We start from the raw sequence: 18,234 nt of genomic DNA, 5'->3' as shown, positions 1-18,234 counted from the left end.
CTTTAGGCACCCTTTAGCGTCAGTTACATGACGCGATCCTAGGGCGTCATCTTACTGACGCTTTACCTTTAACGTCAGTTAGATGACGCTATCTAATCCTAACCCTACCCCAGACCTAAACCTACCCGCGTCATCTAACTGACGCTTAGGTAAAGCGTCAGTAAGATGACGCCCTAGGATCGCGTCATGTAACTGACGCTAAAGGGTGCCTAAAGCGTCGAATATTGAAGCATGGTCAAAATTGTCATTTTAGTGACGCCTTGGGGTGAGAATGCGTTGGTTCAGTAGAAGAAAGAAATCCATACAGGTTTGGAACAAATTGAGGGTGAGTAAATGATGAGAATTTTCATGTTTGGGTGAACTATCCCTTTAAGCGAACTATGACTTTACCTGTGATTCATACAGGACATCTTTCACCTCTCTCATTCACTCACACACAAGTACAGAGTCTTTAGTCTATATCCTCAGGCCTCAGTCCACACTTCCTGAGCGTACGTCTGACATATGGTATGGCATCCTGCTGAAACCACTCTCTCCTGTACAGAGCCAGCATCATGTCCAGTAACAGACTGTGTTCCCTCCTCCTGCAGAAACCACACAGAACCCACTACATAAGGTCTCAGGTTTCAGAAACTCGTATTCATAAGATTTGTTCAACAGAGGCTCACAGCTGCTTGTAGAGACTTCGGGGTTTATACAGAGGCTGTTCACAGTTGCTGTCGTTTGTGGTTTCCAATTTTTCTGTAAACCCCTCCTCAGGATGCTGAACCCCTTCACACTGACTGAAGCAGCATTCACTTCCTGTTGCCAAAAACAATAAATGTCGTCAACAATACACAGCCTAACCAATGAATAAGGAATAAGGTTAATATAGATGTTATAGCTGTTTTTTTTTTCTTCAAATGTTGAAAATGAGATTATATGGATCTCTTGCCTTTTGTGACACCTGCAGGATATTGCTGAGACACATGGTGTGATACGACAATCATCTCAGTATTTGTTGTGTCTGTGTGCGTGTGTGAAGGGTTTGTGTCGGGACTGCTGGATCCCGTAAAGGGTGCTGCGTTGATCTCCCTCAAAAATGACTTTAGTTTCTGCCTTAAACCAGCATTTTCCAAGCACACCTGTAGAAGCAGTACATATAAAATCTAATCTTTTATTTCTTTAAAAAAATAAATATAAATAAAAATTTTGGGGTCAGTATGTTTTTTTAAAGAATTAATACATACTATTCAGCAAGCCAAGGATGCATTAAATTGATCAAAACAATCATGATAAATAAATGAAAAATGTATCAGTTTCCACAAAAATATTTTAAACTGTTTAATAATAAGAAGAAATGTTTCTTGAGCACCAAATCAGCATATCAGAATGATTTCTGAAGGATTGTGTGACATGGAGTAATGGGACTGGAGTAATGACTACTGAAATTCAGCTTTGCCATCAGAAATAAATTACATTTTAAAATATATTCAAACAGAAAACAGTCATTTTAAATTGTAATTGATAGCTTTGTGTGACAATTGTGTGTCACAATATTACAGTTTTTACTGTATTATTGATCAAATAAATGCTGCCTTCTAGAGCATAAGACACTTCTTTCAGAAACATTAAAGAATCATACCAACCCCAAACTTTTGATAGTGTCTTAGATTACCTTTTCATAGGATTTTTTTGTGTCCTCTAAGTGTAACATCAGTTCAGTCTGTAAAATGAAATTAAACTGCAGTTCATATAATCTACCAATAAAGGGCAACACAAGTCATTTTCATTGTCCAGTAGGTGGTGTAGCAAGTGATCACAGATGTGTGTATTTTGTCATATAAAATAGGCTACTATAAAAATATCGTATGCCTATAAGAACAGGATAGAGAGATGAAACCTTTTCAGTCTTGAGTTGGCTGAGGGTAAGAGACACACTCTCTCGAAATTTTACAAGCTCCTCTCTGCTGGTCTGTAGTTCTGCCAACAAGCTCTCCTACCATACAAACAGCACAATTACATCACTAATATCAAACTACAATCACCGACAAATGTTGTAAATAAAATAAATGTATGTAATCTTAAATAAAAATAGGTTTCTGGTGTAGTTTCACATGTTCATATAATCAAACAGATTTTCCAAAACTCAGTATTGGTAGGCTGTGTGTGATATGTGCCTGCTGGTTGTTAAGTGCTGACACAAGTTGGCCGTTCCTCTCTCTGGTGCTGTTAAGCTGTGTGAGCATATCCTGGGCATCCTGGGTTAGTCTCTCTCTCTCAGAGAGCAGCGTGTTTGTCAGCATCCTCTCTCTCTCATGACATGCGCTCAGCTCTGCTCTCAGACACTCTGCTTCTGTTTGTAAACACACCTGTAGAACAGGTTGAGACATTTATATTTACCTGAACACTTCATACCATGCATGCCGTGCATAAAAATATATAAAATAATATTTAAAAAGTAAATATTATAATCATTTTTAAATATATGTAACATTTTCAATATAAGAGTGTGCTCATTAACAAACTGGTTTTAGCTAATTTGTATTGAGATTTGTGAAATTTTCTCTGTTATTACTGAAGAGTTCCAGGGTCCCAGAGTTGTATGATGTGGAATAGGAATAGGAGTTCCTCTATAGGAACAAAGTGACAAATGGTGACATAATAACCCAGCACATTTTCAATACATTAGATGCTGTGATGTGTTGGTACCTCTGCAGTCTGTAATATTCCTGGACCTGCAGATGGGCAGCTGGAAGATTCTTCATTTCCGCTTTTCTTTTCCCAACTCATCCCATCATCTCTCTCCTGGGTTGCTCTCATCTTCAACTCATTCTCCAGTTCTGCTACTTTTTGACTCAGATAATCTTTGTCTCTCTTAACCTGAAGAATGATCTTGTCATACTCCTCTCGGATATTTCGTTCCCGGGAACAATTAGGACACTCCACAGCAGCTGAAGGAGCTGAAAAAGGTTCAAGAGAGGATGTGGAAAGCCGCTCTACAGAACCGCGCTGCTGTGCAGGTGAAAACTCCAATCCTTTTCCAGTTCTTTCTCTCCCTCCAGTATCATGGAGTATTGCCCCAGAGAGGGAATGGGACAGGGAGCGGGTCATCCTACCTGCAAAGTAGTTCAAAGTTCTTGTTTAATGTTGAAGTGACTCCCGATTTTATGGGATAAATCTGAAAATGCAGGTTGTTACCATCAGCTCTGTTTTTCTCATCTCCACGTCGAGATGCACGGCAGTAACGTCCAGATGGTTCAGTTTGGCCTGGTTTCTCCAACTGGGGGAGAAAAGTTCTGAGCTCCAGCCCATCTCCACAGTGACTTGAGCTGAGTTTAGATTCAGAGGAACTGACTGAACTCAAGAGGATGGGAAGCAAGCATGTCTGCGACTGAAAATACAGCAGAGATAAATGAAACATCAAACATAAAGAACAGGTCTATCATCCGACATTTAAATAAGAATATCTATAATTGGAATTGAAGCTTGTCAAATTTAAGAAAGTTACTGTTTAAAAATGATTGCTTGTTTGCTCTAATCTAATCATATCTATTCACGAATTTCAATTCTCCTAAAATAAAACACTTTAGTATGTTAAACAAAAAACAAGTTTTTTTTTTGTAAATTATTAGACTTTTTTTTCCAAGAATACCATTATTGATCATTAATAATAATCGATCAGTAAATTGACTGATGTAAAACTGCCCATATACCGCACAGTAACAGTAATGAGAGTCAGTTGTGACTTCAAATAATAGCACTAAACGATTCACTGACTGATTCAAATGGCTAAATTGAGCGAGTTCGAGGCTGTTTCGTTAAAATTTTTGACTGACTCTTCATAAAGAACCGGTTCATAAGAGCCATTATTTTCCAAATCTGGAAAATATAGCTGTACTTTATAACTTTAAAAGAATTTGTAAGATTTTACAAGTTGTTAAAAAAGGAATGTGACCTATTTGACCCCAGGTTTGTTCCATGGTAATTCTATGGCATCTTTCTCCCATTTCTAATGTACACATGGTCTGAATGTCCCAATTAAACATTATATTTTTTATATTCGGATGAACACAGTCCTCCTCTGACTCATAGTGTCCTGCTGATGTTCTCTCACTATACTGTAACTTTAGAAACCGGCCAAAAGAGGCAAAACTATTCAAATGAAGAGTCAAACTGATGAGCACAATAAAAGTTGCCCCTTTCATTTTTACGACTCACTCAGCTGCAAAAGGGCACTTGACATACAAACACATTCAGGGTTTAAAGTGAAGCTATAAATTACGTCTATGCGAGTATGTGCTGTGTATGTGTGCGAACTTGAGTCTCACCCTTCTGTCAGATCCGACCGGTGGTAAAATCTGCTGTCTGTTCAGATGATTACTGTCCTTCTTCCCATTCAGATATGCACATGGCTAGAATATTGTTGTGAGATTACTTAATTTACAACTAGCTAATTTAGAAAACAGTTAGATAAGAGTGTTGTGTGTGAGGTTTCACCAGTATTGTGCATGTCTAAGTGCATAAATGGTCATTACAAAAAACATTTATTTAAAAATGTATCATAAGATTTAAAAGTGAATACATTTTTAGGAAGTATTAGTACAAAGTAGCAAAATGTGACATTTATTGTAGAATAAAATGTATTGTGGTGTTTTTTTGAGAGGTGAATAATATGTATGTGTGTGATGTATCTGTTAAGATTTGTGTGCATTCGTTCAAGTGTGATGTACAGTATATAGTGAAAGTATGTGCTTTCAGAATTAAAATGTTCATGGGAAGAATGGGTTTACCTGTTCAGGTGTGTAATGTAACTGAGATGTGTATATGGGTCGAGAAGGAACAGCCATGGCTCTGGAGGCAAACTGAAGAGAGCTGAGAGTTTCGGTTATTGAAGATGATTGAGATGACACTGTGACCACTAAACACGTCCGACAGTTCCCTCCCAAACTAAACCAGACACCAAAATAAACATCAAATTCAGAAACATTCAATGAATTTACACAAATGTTGAAGAAAATGGAGAAATGATTATGGCAATACTGATGATGCTCACCAGTCCCTAAGTGCTCGGGTTAGTTTGGATTCTCTGTATGGGATGTGCTGGGACCCTGCAGAGCTGAGGGCAAAAATCACCTAAAAAAGAAAGGAAGGATTGTTCTTTTTTACTCTCATATTTTGGAAAAAAAAATTGACTGAGAAATTTTGTAACAGGGAAGAAGAGGCCTCAACATTATCTAAATGTAAATAATCAGACGAAGAGGCCAATATTCTGCAGAAATCATTTTCTCTGTTAGATGTGACATGACATCCCCCTTCCCTAAATGGAAAACTATGTAACCTTACAGATCATTTCCTGTGTCTAATTTCTTGCATATGCAGCCAGCACATTGATATGATTAAGATAGGGCCCTTAGACTGATAAATAATCTCTGGGGTACTTCTTGAGATACTCAAAACAAACTCTGCTCTTCAAAAATACCCTTAGTCTGACCGGGACAACAGTGATAATAAGATAGAACATGCTCTTTTTTGCTGACATGTTTGAGGTACTAACATTTCCGAATATGGTGAGGGAGCGCTTCAGCATCTTGGTCTCTTGCGGGTTTTCATTTGTGGCATTGAAAGTTCTCTTCATGTCAGGGGCCACAGAACTACGACACTGACGCGACAGTAAAAGAGAAAGAAAGAGTGAACATTAAAACTGAAACCGACGTATTTATCACCTAAACCTGTGTATTTATTAAGACGTTCTTGTGATCAACCACGTGTCGCAGGTTATCACTGTGAGATTGCTTTTCTACAACAATTCATAAGCAATTCGACAATACAACAATTCGAGTTATTTTTTAGCAAATTACATTTTAGACACAATATTGATCATTTCAATTAAATTCTTATTTATTTATTGAAAGTCATTAAAACAATTTCTTGTGAAGTAAAGATTTACCAAAAAAAAAAAAAAAAAACTATCCTGTCAAGCAAATGGAAAAAAAGGCCTCTGACAGTACAGGGATTTTTGGAACTTGGAAATGTTTTTTTTGTTGTTGTTTTCTTGCACTTGTGTAGTATAAAGTAATAAACTACTTTAAACTTCAAACTACTTTAAACTATAAACTAATTTAAACTTTAAACTAATCTAAACTTCAAACTACTTTAAACTTTAAACTCATTTAAACTGATTTAAACTTCTTCAAACTTTCTGGTCTGGCTTTCTCAAGCCAAATTAAAGTTTGTCTCGACAAACTTTTTTTTCTAGTTTCAATTATTGCCTCTCCAAGCAACAGATCAACACAATAGTGTTTCATCAGTGATTGAATCAACAATCAGTTGAATCAAAGATTCAAAGGGCCTTATTTTAACGATCTAAGCGCATGGTCTAAAGAAGCGCATGGCGCAAGTGCACTTAGGGCGTGTCCGAATCCACTTTTGCTAGTTTAACGATGGGAAAAATGGTTGGCGCACCCGGCGCATGGTCTAAAAGGGTTGTCCCTACTCTTAATGAGTAATGGGTGTGTTTTGGGCGTAACGTGCAATAAAACCAATCAGAGTCTCATCTCCCATTCCAGCCCATTCTCATCCCTAGGTGTCATAAAACTGACGCCTTGGGAATCATTTTGACCATGCTTCAATATTTGACGCTTTAGGCACCCTTTAGCGTCAGTTACATGACGCGATCCTAGGGCGTCATCTTACTGACGCTTTACCTTTAACGTCAGTTAGATGACGCTATCTAATCCTAACCCTACCCCAGACCTAAACCTACCCGCGTCATCTAACTGACGCTAAAGGTAAAGCGTCAGTAAGATGACGCCCTAGGATCGCGTCATGTAACTGACGCTAAAGGGTGCCTAAAGCGTCGAATATTGAAGCATGGTCAAAATTGTCATTTTAGTGACGCCTTGGGATGAGAATGCGTTGCCCATTCCCATCTCCATTGCGCTCGCACCATGGCAGATTTGCTATTTACATGGCGGAATTTGCAAGCGGAAAGACTGAGCGTCTCCAGAAACGGATCTGCTCATGTGCGAGGTTAAAGCGCGCAAGCAGACCATCTACGGGACAAGCCGGATTCCACCATACCTTCATGTAAACAATAATAATCTTTATAATAATAATCAATTGTAATCCTTTTATTTTTTATATTTGGCATGTTTGTGTGCTGCTGTGTGTAATAAGCAGTGTATGCGCATTGTGCATCCACCTATAGGCTCATATTACTAATGCGCCCTTTAAATAACAAAAACAATACTGCACCATTGACTTTAGACCAGGTTTTTGTTGGTCAATGGCACAATCTATTTCAGTTGCCTCAAAATAGCAACGCGCCAACAAAGCGCCTGAACACACCTCGTTTTCAGACCAGCAGCCCATGGGCGCACAAATGGGCGCAAATGCAATTGCTATTTAAACAACGTGGCGCAGGATGTGAAAATGATAACTGTGTCAGGCTGAAACTAGCAAAAAACACTTGAGTCTCGCCTGGCGCCGCATTGCGCCGGGTGTATGATAGAGCCCAAAGACTTGTAAAGATAGTTTCTCAATTTGGAACCGCATACTAGTATATTACTCAAACTATTTTAAAGTAATATGCTAATATGCGGTTCCCGAATTCAGCAAGTCATTTTTTTTTTCTTTCCTGAATGAATCAGCGTGTTTGAACAAATCAGTTGAATGAACAAGTTTGTAAAGAATCATTCATTAATGGCTTTAATGATTTGTTTGTAAAGACACCACCAATTGGCTTATCGATGTAATCACATAGGCCTACATTTTTTTCTTTAGGCGAATAACAAAAACCTTTAAAATGTTTTTTTAAATGTTATAATAGGCAAATCAATAGTGGTCAATCAATCTCTGACTAAAAATATCATAGCTGTTAGAATGATCAGACACATTTCAACATATAAACTTACTTTTCCTGAGCTTGCCAGATCCACCTAACAAAGAGCAACAATCATGTGAGTTTCATAATTGTTTATTAATTCACAGGCAAATATGGTACTTACCACAAGAATGCCAAGATTGTGTATTTCATGCAGAGAATACCTTACATTTCAGTAATGCTAAAAGGAGTCTCCGATGCTATCATCTTACCAGAGTGAGTTTGCTGGCTGTCAAAACTCCCTCTGCAACCATTCAATAAAAATATACACAAGGGAGGTGGTTAATCAGATTTGTATTATAAAATAATTACACTGCAACACTGTGAGTTTGCAACACACCACTGCAGGGGGTACTGGGAGACCCTGTGGGAGGCTCTGGTATGTTCATATCTCTCTACAATAACAATCAGACCAGATGCAGAGGTTCCTAGAGCTGACTAATGCGTAGGGGGTCGACTGAGGGGAGTTATTGACCGACAAATGGACTGAGTTACCCATTAAAAACAAGTAAAAATGTAATAGAATGTCAATGTAACTCTCCTAAAACATCTATGAAGAATCTATTTTACAAATGTAATAAGATAATAAAAACATGGCAAAAGTGCAAAAACATAATTCAGGGAAACTTTAGAAAGACGTTTATGTTTAGAAAACATAAAAACACCTACCAGGGGACTGGACCATTGTGTTAATGACCACAATGTTAAATACCGTGTGGGATCGGCTTGGAAAATCTCCCTTTGAGATCCCTGCAGAATTTTAAAAAGGAATGTAGGAGTCTGATTGAATTGATTGAATAAAGTAAGCTGAGATCACTTTGATCATCATACTTAAGATTAAATGGTGTTTGCTCATGAGCTCTATCAAAACATTTGGGCTCAGATTGAGTTATGGCTCTGTTACCTGTGTGCCTGAGGGTGGAGCCACGGCGATGCACCTGTAGCAGATCCTGGGCGGAGCTCACTTCCACCTCCGTCAACCCATCAAGATGCACCACCTCGTCACAGTCCCGCACCCAGATCACCTCACTCCCCTTCGGATCCTGAGCAGATGCAAGAGAGACACAGGAGCATCGGAACACCTGTTGTTACATCAGGTCTTAATTTCCTCTTTTAGTTTCTCAAAGCCTGGGATTTGATAGAATTATGCAATTTATTGGTACCCTAAAAATGTTTTTACAAAATTCTATACACCACCATTAAAAATCTTGGGGTCAGTATGATTCTTTTTTTCCTTTTTTTAAAAAAAAAAGAGAAATGTTTTCAGCAAGGTCGCATTGATCAATTTGATCAAAAGTGACAGTAAAAACTATTACAATTGTTTAAAATAAATCCGTTTTGAATAAATTCTGTCTTTCTATTTATCAAATGAATCATGAAAGAAATTATTTAATTAATAATAAGAAATGTTACTTGAGCACCAAATCAGCATATTCGAATGATTTATAAAGGATCATGTCACGCTGAAGACTGAAGGGCTGCTGAAAATTCAGTATTGCCGTCACAGGAAAAAAATTTTTTTTAAAAGTGAAATAATTTTTGCAAATATTATTGTTTTTATTGTATTTTTTATTGAGAAATACTGTAATTTTAAAGAGTTTAGTTTTTTTTTATAAATATATGTATATTTAAAAATCTTACTGGCACCAATTTTAAACAGTAGTGTATATACATGTAACATTAATCAAGCTTTATGAGGAAAATTATGCTTAATGATTGATTGATTTGACATTCGTGTAACTCAAACAGTATTGCAAGGCCATAGGAATGTTGTCATGACATCAGTTGCTCTGAATAAAATCTTCCAAATGCATTAATGTAAAATAATTGTGATTGATTCATAGATGATTTATTTATTTAATTACACTATAAATTACTTACCAATAGGTCATAAATCTTTTCATTGAAGATGTGGTAGAATGACACTCTGATTTTGCAGTGAGATGCCTTGGGTGCTGGATTATTCAAATTAAGGCTTGTTTAAGGATGCTGCTATACAGGTCTTATTATGTGTAGTCTGGAGAGCATGAATACAAAACATTGAATTGTTGTGTTGCAATGAATGAGGAGTGGAATGTTACTACAATATGTGCTAAAAGTCTCTCTTATCTGAAAAAGAGAATGGGGAAATCTTGGTTAAAATGTGATTTCCTAAAACCAATAGCCTGAAGGTTTGATACAAGTGAAGATGTCCTCGGCAACGTGGCTGATGATGCCTCTGTGTTTGGCTAAAACGCTGCATCCCTGCATGGTGTGAGTCTTACCGCTGCCCGGAGAGCCATAGACAATTACACAGCCATTATAACCCTGCATTAGATACTCCACCAGAGACTGGGGCAGACAGAAAGAAAGAGATTAGCAAATGTATTAAGGACTAGTATGAAACATGAATATACAGTTGTAATCAAAATTATTAAACCCCCATTGCAAATAAGGTTTATTGGCAAATTTGACAGACTTTCAGCTGTTTGCAATGAACAAATCAAACAAAAGTAATTGAAATAGCTCAACATAACAAATGTTTCAAGTGGTTTCCCCAAATTCAACTGAAAATCCAACTTTTACTGACTTCTGCAATCTCAGAATTATTCAACCCCCTAAATAGAATCCCTCAGAAAAGCACAAATCTGCAAAACAGGTGTTTTCCCAAGCACACCTGATGCAACTATAATCAAGGGCTTTATTAGTTGCACCAGGTGTGCTTGAGCTAGAACACATGAAATATCTGAACTGGCAAGGATTGTTAAGTGTCATGTTTGACTGCATGTTAGAAATATGGCTACGTCAAAAGAACGGTCCAAAAAATTAAGAGAAGATATCATCACCTTCACAAACAAGGAACAGGATACAAAAAGATAGCGAAGGCACTGAATGAAGAGTTTGATTCCAAAACGCGATAAACGCCATTTAAAAAAAAAAATGAGTTACTGCAAAAATCAGTATTGTATCTGGTTGGTATTCGAAAAGTCACTGTTTAATTTTAAGTAAAATGTGATATCCGCCATGTTATTCTGACATGTTTTCTCCCTTTATTTCCAAACCGCGACAAACGCCAGTCTCTCAACCAATCACAACGCACCATTCCACGCAATGTAAACAGTAACGGCAGCGCCTTAAATACACCCAGGCTTCCTAGTTTTTCTTATCTATTTTGTACTTTTCGATCAACAAACAAACAAAAAAATTAATAATTTTGACGGCATTGATGAACCTGTGGTTGTTTCTGCGGTGGGTAAGAAACATAAGGCATCGAAATCGAATCATTTACGTGAGGAGATTAAGAAGATGAGGCACTCGGGAGGAGGAAAAATGTTTTCAATCTTCTTTACAGTTCTATTTTGAACAGTTTTACACATATTTTATATTAATGCAATGGATTTATAGTATGCACAAGACAACAAATTCAGTGTATAAAACGAATGTGATTTTTATTCATTGTTTAAAACTTGAAGCATAACTCTGGCATTATTCAACCCATAGCCCTGTTGAGCAAGGTCACTGTGAGCTATTGATAGCTATTCCTTTACCTATCAATAGCTTGTGGTGACCTTGCTCAACAGGGCTATGGGTTGAATAAAAATCTTTAAAAAAATCTTATAGGCCTAAACAAGTGATATAACATTGATACTAATATGTGAATCTTTGAAAGTACGTGTTTTTGTCTGTGAAAACTTACAAAAAATATTATAGTAATAAACTTACGTTGTTGCACTGTAAAAAATATTTTAGCAATTTAGTTATTTCAACTTATTTTTTTGTGTAGAGATAACTAGATTGTCCAGACAACAAGAAATTTTAAGTTTTCTTGTCCTCAACTTATCGAAATAAGTTAGTTAAACTAAAAAAAAACATGCAAAAAGATAACACAAAATAATGAGTTAAGTTTTTTTACAGTGTGTGTATTTTCAACAGTTTCAATATGAAAAAAACCCAAAACTTTTATATTGATTCAATGGATTAATTGTATTTTGATTTTTTGTTTTTAAATGGATTTATTGCATTTTGGGGAAAAAAATTATCCATTTTTATAATAAATCTTTGAAAATCAAAACCTGGATTTTAATTTTTTTTTGTTATTATGACCTACAAATGCTATGTGAAAGCTTGAAACAGAAAATAGTGGTTTTCATCTTTCCACTTTCTTGGTAAAGAAAACACATTTTTACTCAAATTAATCTAAATGGATTTATTGCGTTTTGGAACCAAACTCTTCAAATATTCCTAGAGACACCTTGGAAGCATATTTTGCAAGTTCAAAGTTAAAGGAACAGTGGTTACACTTCCTGGACGGGGCAGAAAAAGGAAGCTATCAATGGCTGCATCCAGATTTCTTAGAAGGCATGTTAAAAAAAAAAAAACCTTAAGTGACTGCAAAAGACCTGCAGCAAGACTTGGTGGCAACGGGCACTGAGGTTTCAGCTTGCACAGTAAGGCACTTACTAAACGCATGCCAGAACTCCAGGACGTACACCACTACTGACCCAAAAGCACAAGAAAAGTGCTCAAAATCATATAAATAAGCCACAAAAGTTTTGGGATTCTGTTCTGTGAAGCGATAAAACAGAACTGGAAATTTTTGTCCCTATGGATCAGCGGTCTGTCTGGAGGAGGAAGAATGAAGCATATGCTGAAAAGAACTCTCTGCCTACAGTTAAGCATGGTGGTGCTCAGTGATGCTCTGGGGCTGCTTTGCATCCTCTGGCACTGGAAACCTGCAGCGTGTGGAAGGCAAGATGGATTCATTGAAGTATCAGGAAATCCTAGGAGAAAACGTCATGCCGTCAGGGAGGAAGCTGGAGCTTGGGTGTCATTTGACCTTTCAACAGGACAATACCTCAAATTCCACCAAGGCTTGGTTGCAGAAGAAGTCCTGGAAGATTCTACAATGGCCATCACAGTCACCTGACTTGAACCCCATAGAAAATCTCTGATGGGATTTGAAGGCGGCAGTTGCAGCAAGCAAAGCCAAGAATATTACTGAACTGGAGGCCATTGCTCATGAGGAATGGGCTAAGATTCCTCAGAAACGCTGCCAGAAGCTGGTGTCTGGTTATACATCTCATTTGCAGCAGGTAATAACAGCAAAAGGGTGTTCTACTAGGTAGGTACTAAAGATACTTGCCATGAAGTGGTTGAATAATTTTGAGAATGCAAAAGTCATTAAAAGTTGAATTTTTTTGTTAAATTTGGGGAGACCACTTGAAACATTTGTTGTGTTGAGCAATTTCAATTTTGTTTGATTTGTTCATTGTAAACAGCTGAAAGTCTGTAAATTTGGGCAATAACCCTGATTTTAGATGGGGGTTGAATAATTTTGATTACAGCTGTAACTGTTGCTATGAAGAACATTCTGTGAACCTTTGTTGTTGACTCATAAACATCTCTCTGAGATGCCTCCTCATTTAAAACTGCATCAAGATCTATAATATGAGGCTTGTGACTCTGCAGAATGAAAACAGACAATCAGTAAACTTGACTTTAATGCATACGTTGGTTTCACTTGAATCATTTCTTTCTGTTTTTGCAAAATGAGGATGAAGAATCTAATTAAATTACATCTTTGATCTCATCCAATTCAACACTCACCCTTCCAGTGTCAACAACTACTCTGTTAAGATGTGTCACTTTGATGGAGGCTCTGGGTTCATCTATAGAGACAGAGTGTTCTGGTCTGCACACTGAGGAATAAAAAAAATTGGGTTAAATATATAGCTTCGGGATGTTTGCAGAAATAAAGATCAGAACAATGGGAAAAGGTAAACAAAACACAATTTCATGGAAACTTCAGCATGTCCAACTGCATAATAAACTCTGATATGAGTGTAAGTTCTCACAGGCACACAGACGGACGACCACTCTGAAACTTTTCTCTGAGTTCAGGGTTTTATCTACCCCAGACATCCTCTTCCAATTTTTGGATTCTTGTCCAGTGGATAAATGCTGTTCGTGGAGTAAAAAAAGATGAACATATGAATGCATAATTTTAATCATAAATAATAATTAAAGTCTACTGGAATGTAGTAAAAGCATGCTTTTTGGCCAAATATGATCACATAGAAAAAAAAAAACTAGTGGCATTTCTTTCTTTGAGACAGATCATCAGTATTGGTTTTTATAGAAAATAATAGGCTAAATAATAAGAAGAACTTAGTAATAAGAGGAACTAGAATGTACATTTCCTGAAGAAAATGTGAGTGGTGCTTGCAGTGGCAAAACTAATAACAATAAAAAAAAGTGTACCATATTGTAAAATAATCTACTACTATACTGTACAGTGGCCTACTGTAGGCCTATATATGGTGTAAGTAAAAAAAGTATGAACTATAATATTAATTCATATTGTTAAAATGTACATGTACTTGTCTTTATACTGAAACACATTTTTTGGTCAAATATAAGGACGCTTGAATCTGGAAACATAGGGTGCATGGGGGACTGCCGAACACAAATATAAAACACCATCAGGGTATCACATGTGATCCTTAAATCTTTCAATTAACATTAACTAAACAATATAAAGTGTAAGATAAACACCGCAGTGTGTTTATCTTACACGTAAGAACAATACAATAAGCGAGTGAATATTCAAAAGTATAGCCTACTGCAAATGTTGCATTTATTTATTGAAATTACTAATAAAACCACATGATATTATGATTAAAATGAAAAGTGTATCCCACAATTGACGCGCTTAAAATTTTAATTTGAAAAATAATATGTGAGACAAGATCATTTGAAAGACCTACCTCTGTTCAACTGCTTCAGCTGTTTCTTTATGAAATCAAGACACAGTCTCTCCAGAGCACATTATTCCTGGAATAACATCCTTGGAATCCCATTTCAGATAAACAGCCCGTCTCTGTAGAGCTGGACAAATCTCACTCAGAGTGTTGCTGACATGTTTTTGTTTTAATACTTTGAAAGGTCCTGTTGTTCATCACTCCTCACCTCACGTCGAGCGGATGAGAGTTGAATTGGCTTTTCGATGATCCACGCGCTCGCAGTGAGGCGCGTGAACGCTTCTCTCTGATGTGATGATGTGTCGCGAATTTTTGAGCCAATTATTCAAACCAATATAAAAAACTGGAAACTGATAGAAATTTATTTTGACTTTAGTAGTTATTGTAGTAGGTATATTAGTAGTTATAGGATAGTAGTTTAAAGGGATAGATCACATTTACTTTTCAATGGGGTCCTGTTTGGTTAACAAATATTTTACAAAATATCTTCTTTTGTGTTCAGCTGAAGAAAAATTCATACAGGTTTGGAACAACTTGAGGGTGAGTAAATGATGACAGGATTTAAATTTTTGGGTGAACTATCCCTTTAATAGATATTGAATGCATCCAATCAGCTCAATCAATAGCTTAAAATACTTAAAAAAAAAAAAAAAAAAAAACAGCCTATGTTTTTCTGGTTTTAGATGGTCTCACAAAGATTGTCATCAAAGCTGGTCACAAACTATTTTCCAAGCCAGATCACCAGGAATCCTTATAAAACCAACAAACCAGTTTAGACCAGAAAAAAATCTTATGCTGGTCTAACATGCCCGCCCCCCACCATTAAGAGGCTTTGCTTTTAAACAACTAGCATGCCCATATTTATCAATAAAGTATATTCAACCATACCACACTCTTTTACACCCAGCCAGACGTTGCCGGAGCACCAGCCTGGAATTCTTGTGTGTGACTTCGTATGGCTGTTCCTCTTGACCCCTGTACCTCTCCTCCAGCAGTGTCCTTTACTGCTCCTTTACAATGTGCTTGTAGGAAGAACGTGTATAATAAAACAAAGTGTTTAAGCTTCTGATACCCTAAAGCAAACAATAGGAGCCACACTTAGCCAATGGGAAAAAAATATTTGATGTAACTCTAAAACACATACTGCGTCAATGTCAATACATTGTTACACTGTTACTAATTGAACAAATTAAGATGTCCTCTTAGTCTCAATAGTCTTGTATTTCGTACTGTACCCGGGATTGGGGAGAGAGACAAAGAGGGAGAAAGAGAGGAATGATGGGACAGTTTAGGGCTGCCACTGCCAGCTGTGTCAGTGTCAAAGGGCAGAGATTCCTGATGCTCTGTATCTCGGTGACTTGTGTCACTTCACCTGACATTTATCCTTTCCCTATAACTAGCTATAATGGGTAAAAATGGTATCATTTTATGAAGGTATAATCGTTAATATTAGGTATTTCCTCATTACTTTATGGTTAATAATAGGAATGTTTATGTAAAATCAAGTTTAATATGAACTCTCACATTGTTTAAATCAAATGATTTAATATAAGACAAAACGAGCATTAAAACAAACTAAAACTATACTAAAAATCAATTATATTCTAGACCCAGAAAAGTCGTGTTATTTTTATAGTTATGCCACACTCTAATATATTTGATCACATAGAATTTGTGAGTAAAAAAATAAATAAATTCTAAATCCTTATCCAGTTAACACAAATGACTGGAAAAATCATGTAAATTCATTGGTTAAAAAGATGAATGCTCACTCAGATGAATGAACACTTTGGGAATTCTGAAATTTAATTATTGTATGTTATGGACAATGGGGGACCCTGGTGTCAAAAAGGTTGAGAGCCACTGCTTTACAAGCAACTCACAGACTAAATAGTGCGAATCACACCTGTAGATGGCAGTATAAGCTTAGTTTACTACACGAGCCAGTTCAGATTTATTTCTCAAGTTGTGACCCACATTGCACAGGAAGAATCATTCATCTTCTCTCAGAGTTTCTATGATTATGTAATAATAATGTAAATTAGATTATGTAGAACATATACCTCTTTATGCATCTGTTTTTGTAGCAAAATACATTTCACTCGTTGAATATAGTGTGGCAGATGTGCACAAGATTACACACACACATTATATATATATATATAAAATGAGGCATGTTTTACATAATCTAATTTAGTACATTATTATTATATAATCATCTATATGTATTGACAATGCAAGAGTCAAGCACTCTATTCCAGCACTTCCCAAAGAGATTCAATGCATTTAAGGTGTTCACTCAATTCATGTGTGAAAATGATTCTTCATGCTCCCTCCCAACCTTTCCCCTGATGAATCTTGACATTGTCATCCTGGAATATGGTCATGATGTGTTTGCCTAGATGGTTGTTTAAGAAATAAAAAGCTACACACTCCATCAATTAGGATCAGAAGAACTGTTGCCAAACATATAACATGCTAGAAACATAATAATCACTGCAATAAAGATACAATCAAAGACTCTTAAGCATTTGTCTATTTTAATCCAACCAGCGTCTTTTTTGGGGGGGCTGGGCAGTGTGTATAAAATAAACTTTACATACTTTAAATACTAAAATACTTTCAGAAATAAAATGCTAAACAGGTTTTGTTAAAAACTAAGCTGCCTGTTTAAATGAGTAGGGGTTGTGGACTGGATTGACCTCTGAACAGCATTTCTGGAAGAATTCGTACTGGAACCCCCCCAGACCGGATTCCGGCTGCAAAGTGGGTCAGGAGGAGAGAGCTCATCTTTCCTTGAGAGTGAATTTTATTGCAGGCAACTAACATGTCACACAAGCTCACAGGATATAGATTATTATTATAATATATCACAGAGCCAGTTAAAAAACTTCCAACCCAAGTTCTAGAATTTTCAGAGTTCTAGAACTTCAGTGGAATCCCAAGGGCTTCAGAACTTCACTTGAGTGTTTTCTGAAAGTTCTAGTCCCAAACACATTCCCTGGGAACTCCAGAGACTTGGTTGAATCATTTCTCCAGAGCTGTGCGGGACTTGGCACAGTCAAAAACAAACAGCAGTGATGCATTCAAACAACTGTCATGGCATGTCAAATGATATATCACTCGTGAGAACACAAAACGAGATGCGATTCTTGGGATGTGCATATTAGAGTAGAACGATTCAAGGAAACTGCACCAGAGGAGAAACTCAACACTGTTCTTCCGTGCCAGTCACATCGCTCTCGAGATCTGTTCGAACAGCAGGATACTGATAGAACTCAGTGGATGACGAGGTTCATTTAAACCACAGTCGAGGAGAAGCATTAGTGAGGAAATGGATCTCAGCTGCTAGATCCGAGCAGGTGGAGGCCGGGTAGGGTTTGGAAATGTGAGGTAACTCTCCCGAGGAGGTTGGGAGGTGTTGGGCCTACTGGGATAGTTCACTCAATTTACTCACCCTCATGTCATTCCAAATAAGTTTGACATTCTTTCTTCTGTGAAACAGTGTTGTTATTAACTAAAACTATTAAAAATAGTTTTTGATAAAAAAAACAAAAAAAAACTGAAATAGAATAAATATTAGATGCAAAACTTTAAAATTTTTTAGAAATATTTCAGTTGAAGTTAAGT

General features: G+C 36.8%; 2 protein-coding genes across 3 annotated transcripts in view; one reads left to right on the top strand and one right to left on the bottom strand.

The window, feature by feature from the left end:
- Window positions 1–279: 279 nt before the first annotated feature.
- Window positions 280–14,912, bottom strand: si:ch211-63b16.4 (kinesin-like protein Klp68D). 2 transcript variants are annotated; one of them, XM_056264306.1, is made up of 23 exons: window positions 14,813–14,912; window positions 14,611–14,723; window positions 13,699–13,804; window positions 13,451–13,542; window positions 13,223–13,306; window positions 10,045–10,195; window positions 9,746–9,819; window positions 8,769–8,907; window positions 8,534–8,614; window positions 8,077–8,108; window positions 7,896–7,919; window positions 5,537–5,641; window positions 5,036–5,115; window positions 4,773–4,929; window positions 4,311–4,394; window positions 3,181–3,373; window positions 2,692–3,098; window positions 2,160–2,351; window positions 1,883–1,978; window positions 1,658–1,705; window positions 935–1,124; window positions 669–801; window positions 280–584 (listed from the first exon to the last, which is right to left on the bottom strand). In XM_056264306.1, the coding sequence occupies exons 3-23, from the start codon at window positions 13,763–13,765 to the stop codon at window positions 452–454; spliced, it is 2,562 nt and encodes an 853-aa protein (XP_056120281.1). In that variant the 5' UTR covers window positions 13,766–13,804; window positions 14,611–14,723; window positions 14,813–14,912; the 3' UTR covers window positions 280–451. The 2 variants fall into 2 exon arrangements, with proteins under 2 accessions (XP_056120281.1, XP_056120282.1); XM_056264307.1 differs by lacking the exon at window positions 7,896–7,919 and having other exon boundaries at window positions 14,611–14,906.
- Window positions 14,913–17,418: 2,506 nt separating this feature from the next.
- The window catches only part of minpp1a (multiple inositol-polyphosphate phosphatase 1a), a 224,032-nt gene continuing 223,216 nt past the window's right edge, over window positions 17,419–18,234 (top strand). Inside the window, exon 1 of the mRNA XM_056264300.1 lies at window positions 17,419–17,433. The gene's annotated coding sequence lies outside the window, so the exon portion shown is untranslated. The remainder of the gene's footprint in view (window positions 17,434–18,234) is intronic.

The sequence above is a fragment of the Rhinichthys klamathensis genome, unplaced genomic scaffold (assembly GCF_029890125.1).
Source record: "Rhinichthys klamathensis goyatoka isolate OS25496 unplaced genomic scaffold, OSU_Roscu_1.1 h1tg000220l_1, whole genome shotgun sequence".
Classification (NCBI taxonomy): domain Eukaryota; kingdom Metazoa; phylum Chordata; class Actinopteri; order Cypriniformes; family Leuciscidae; genus Rhinichthys; species Rhinichthys klamathensis.
Note: the sequence above shows the minus strand (reverse complement) of the source record. Positions and strands in the feature narration are given on the sequence as shown.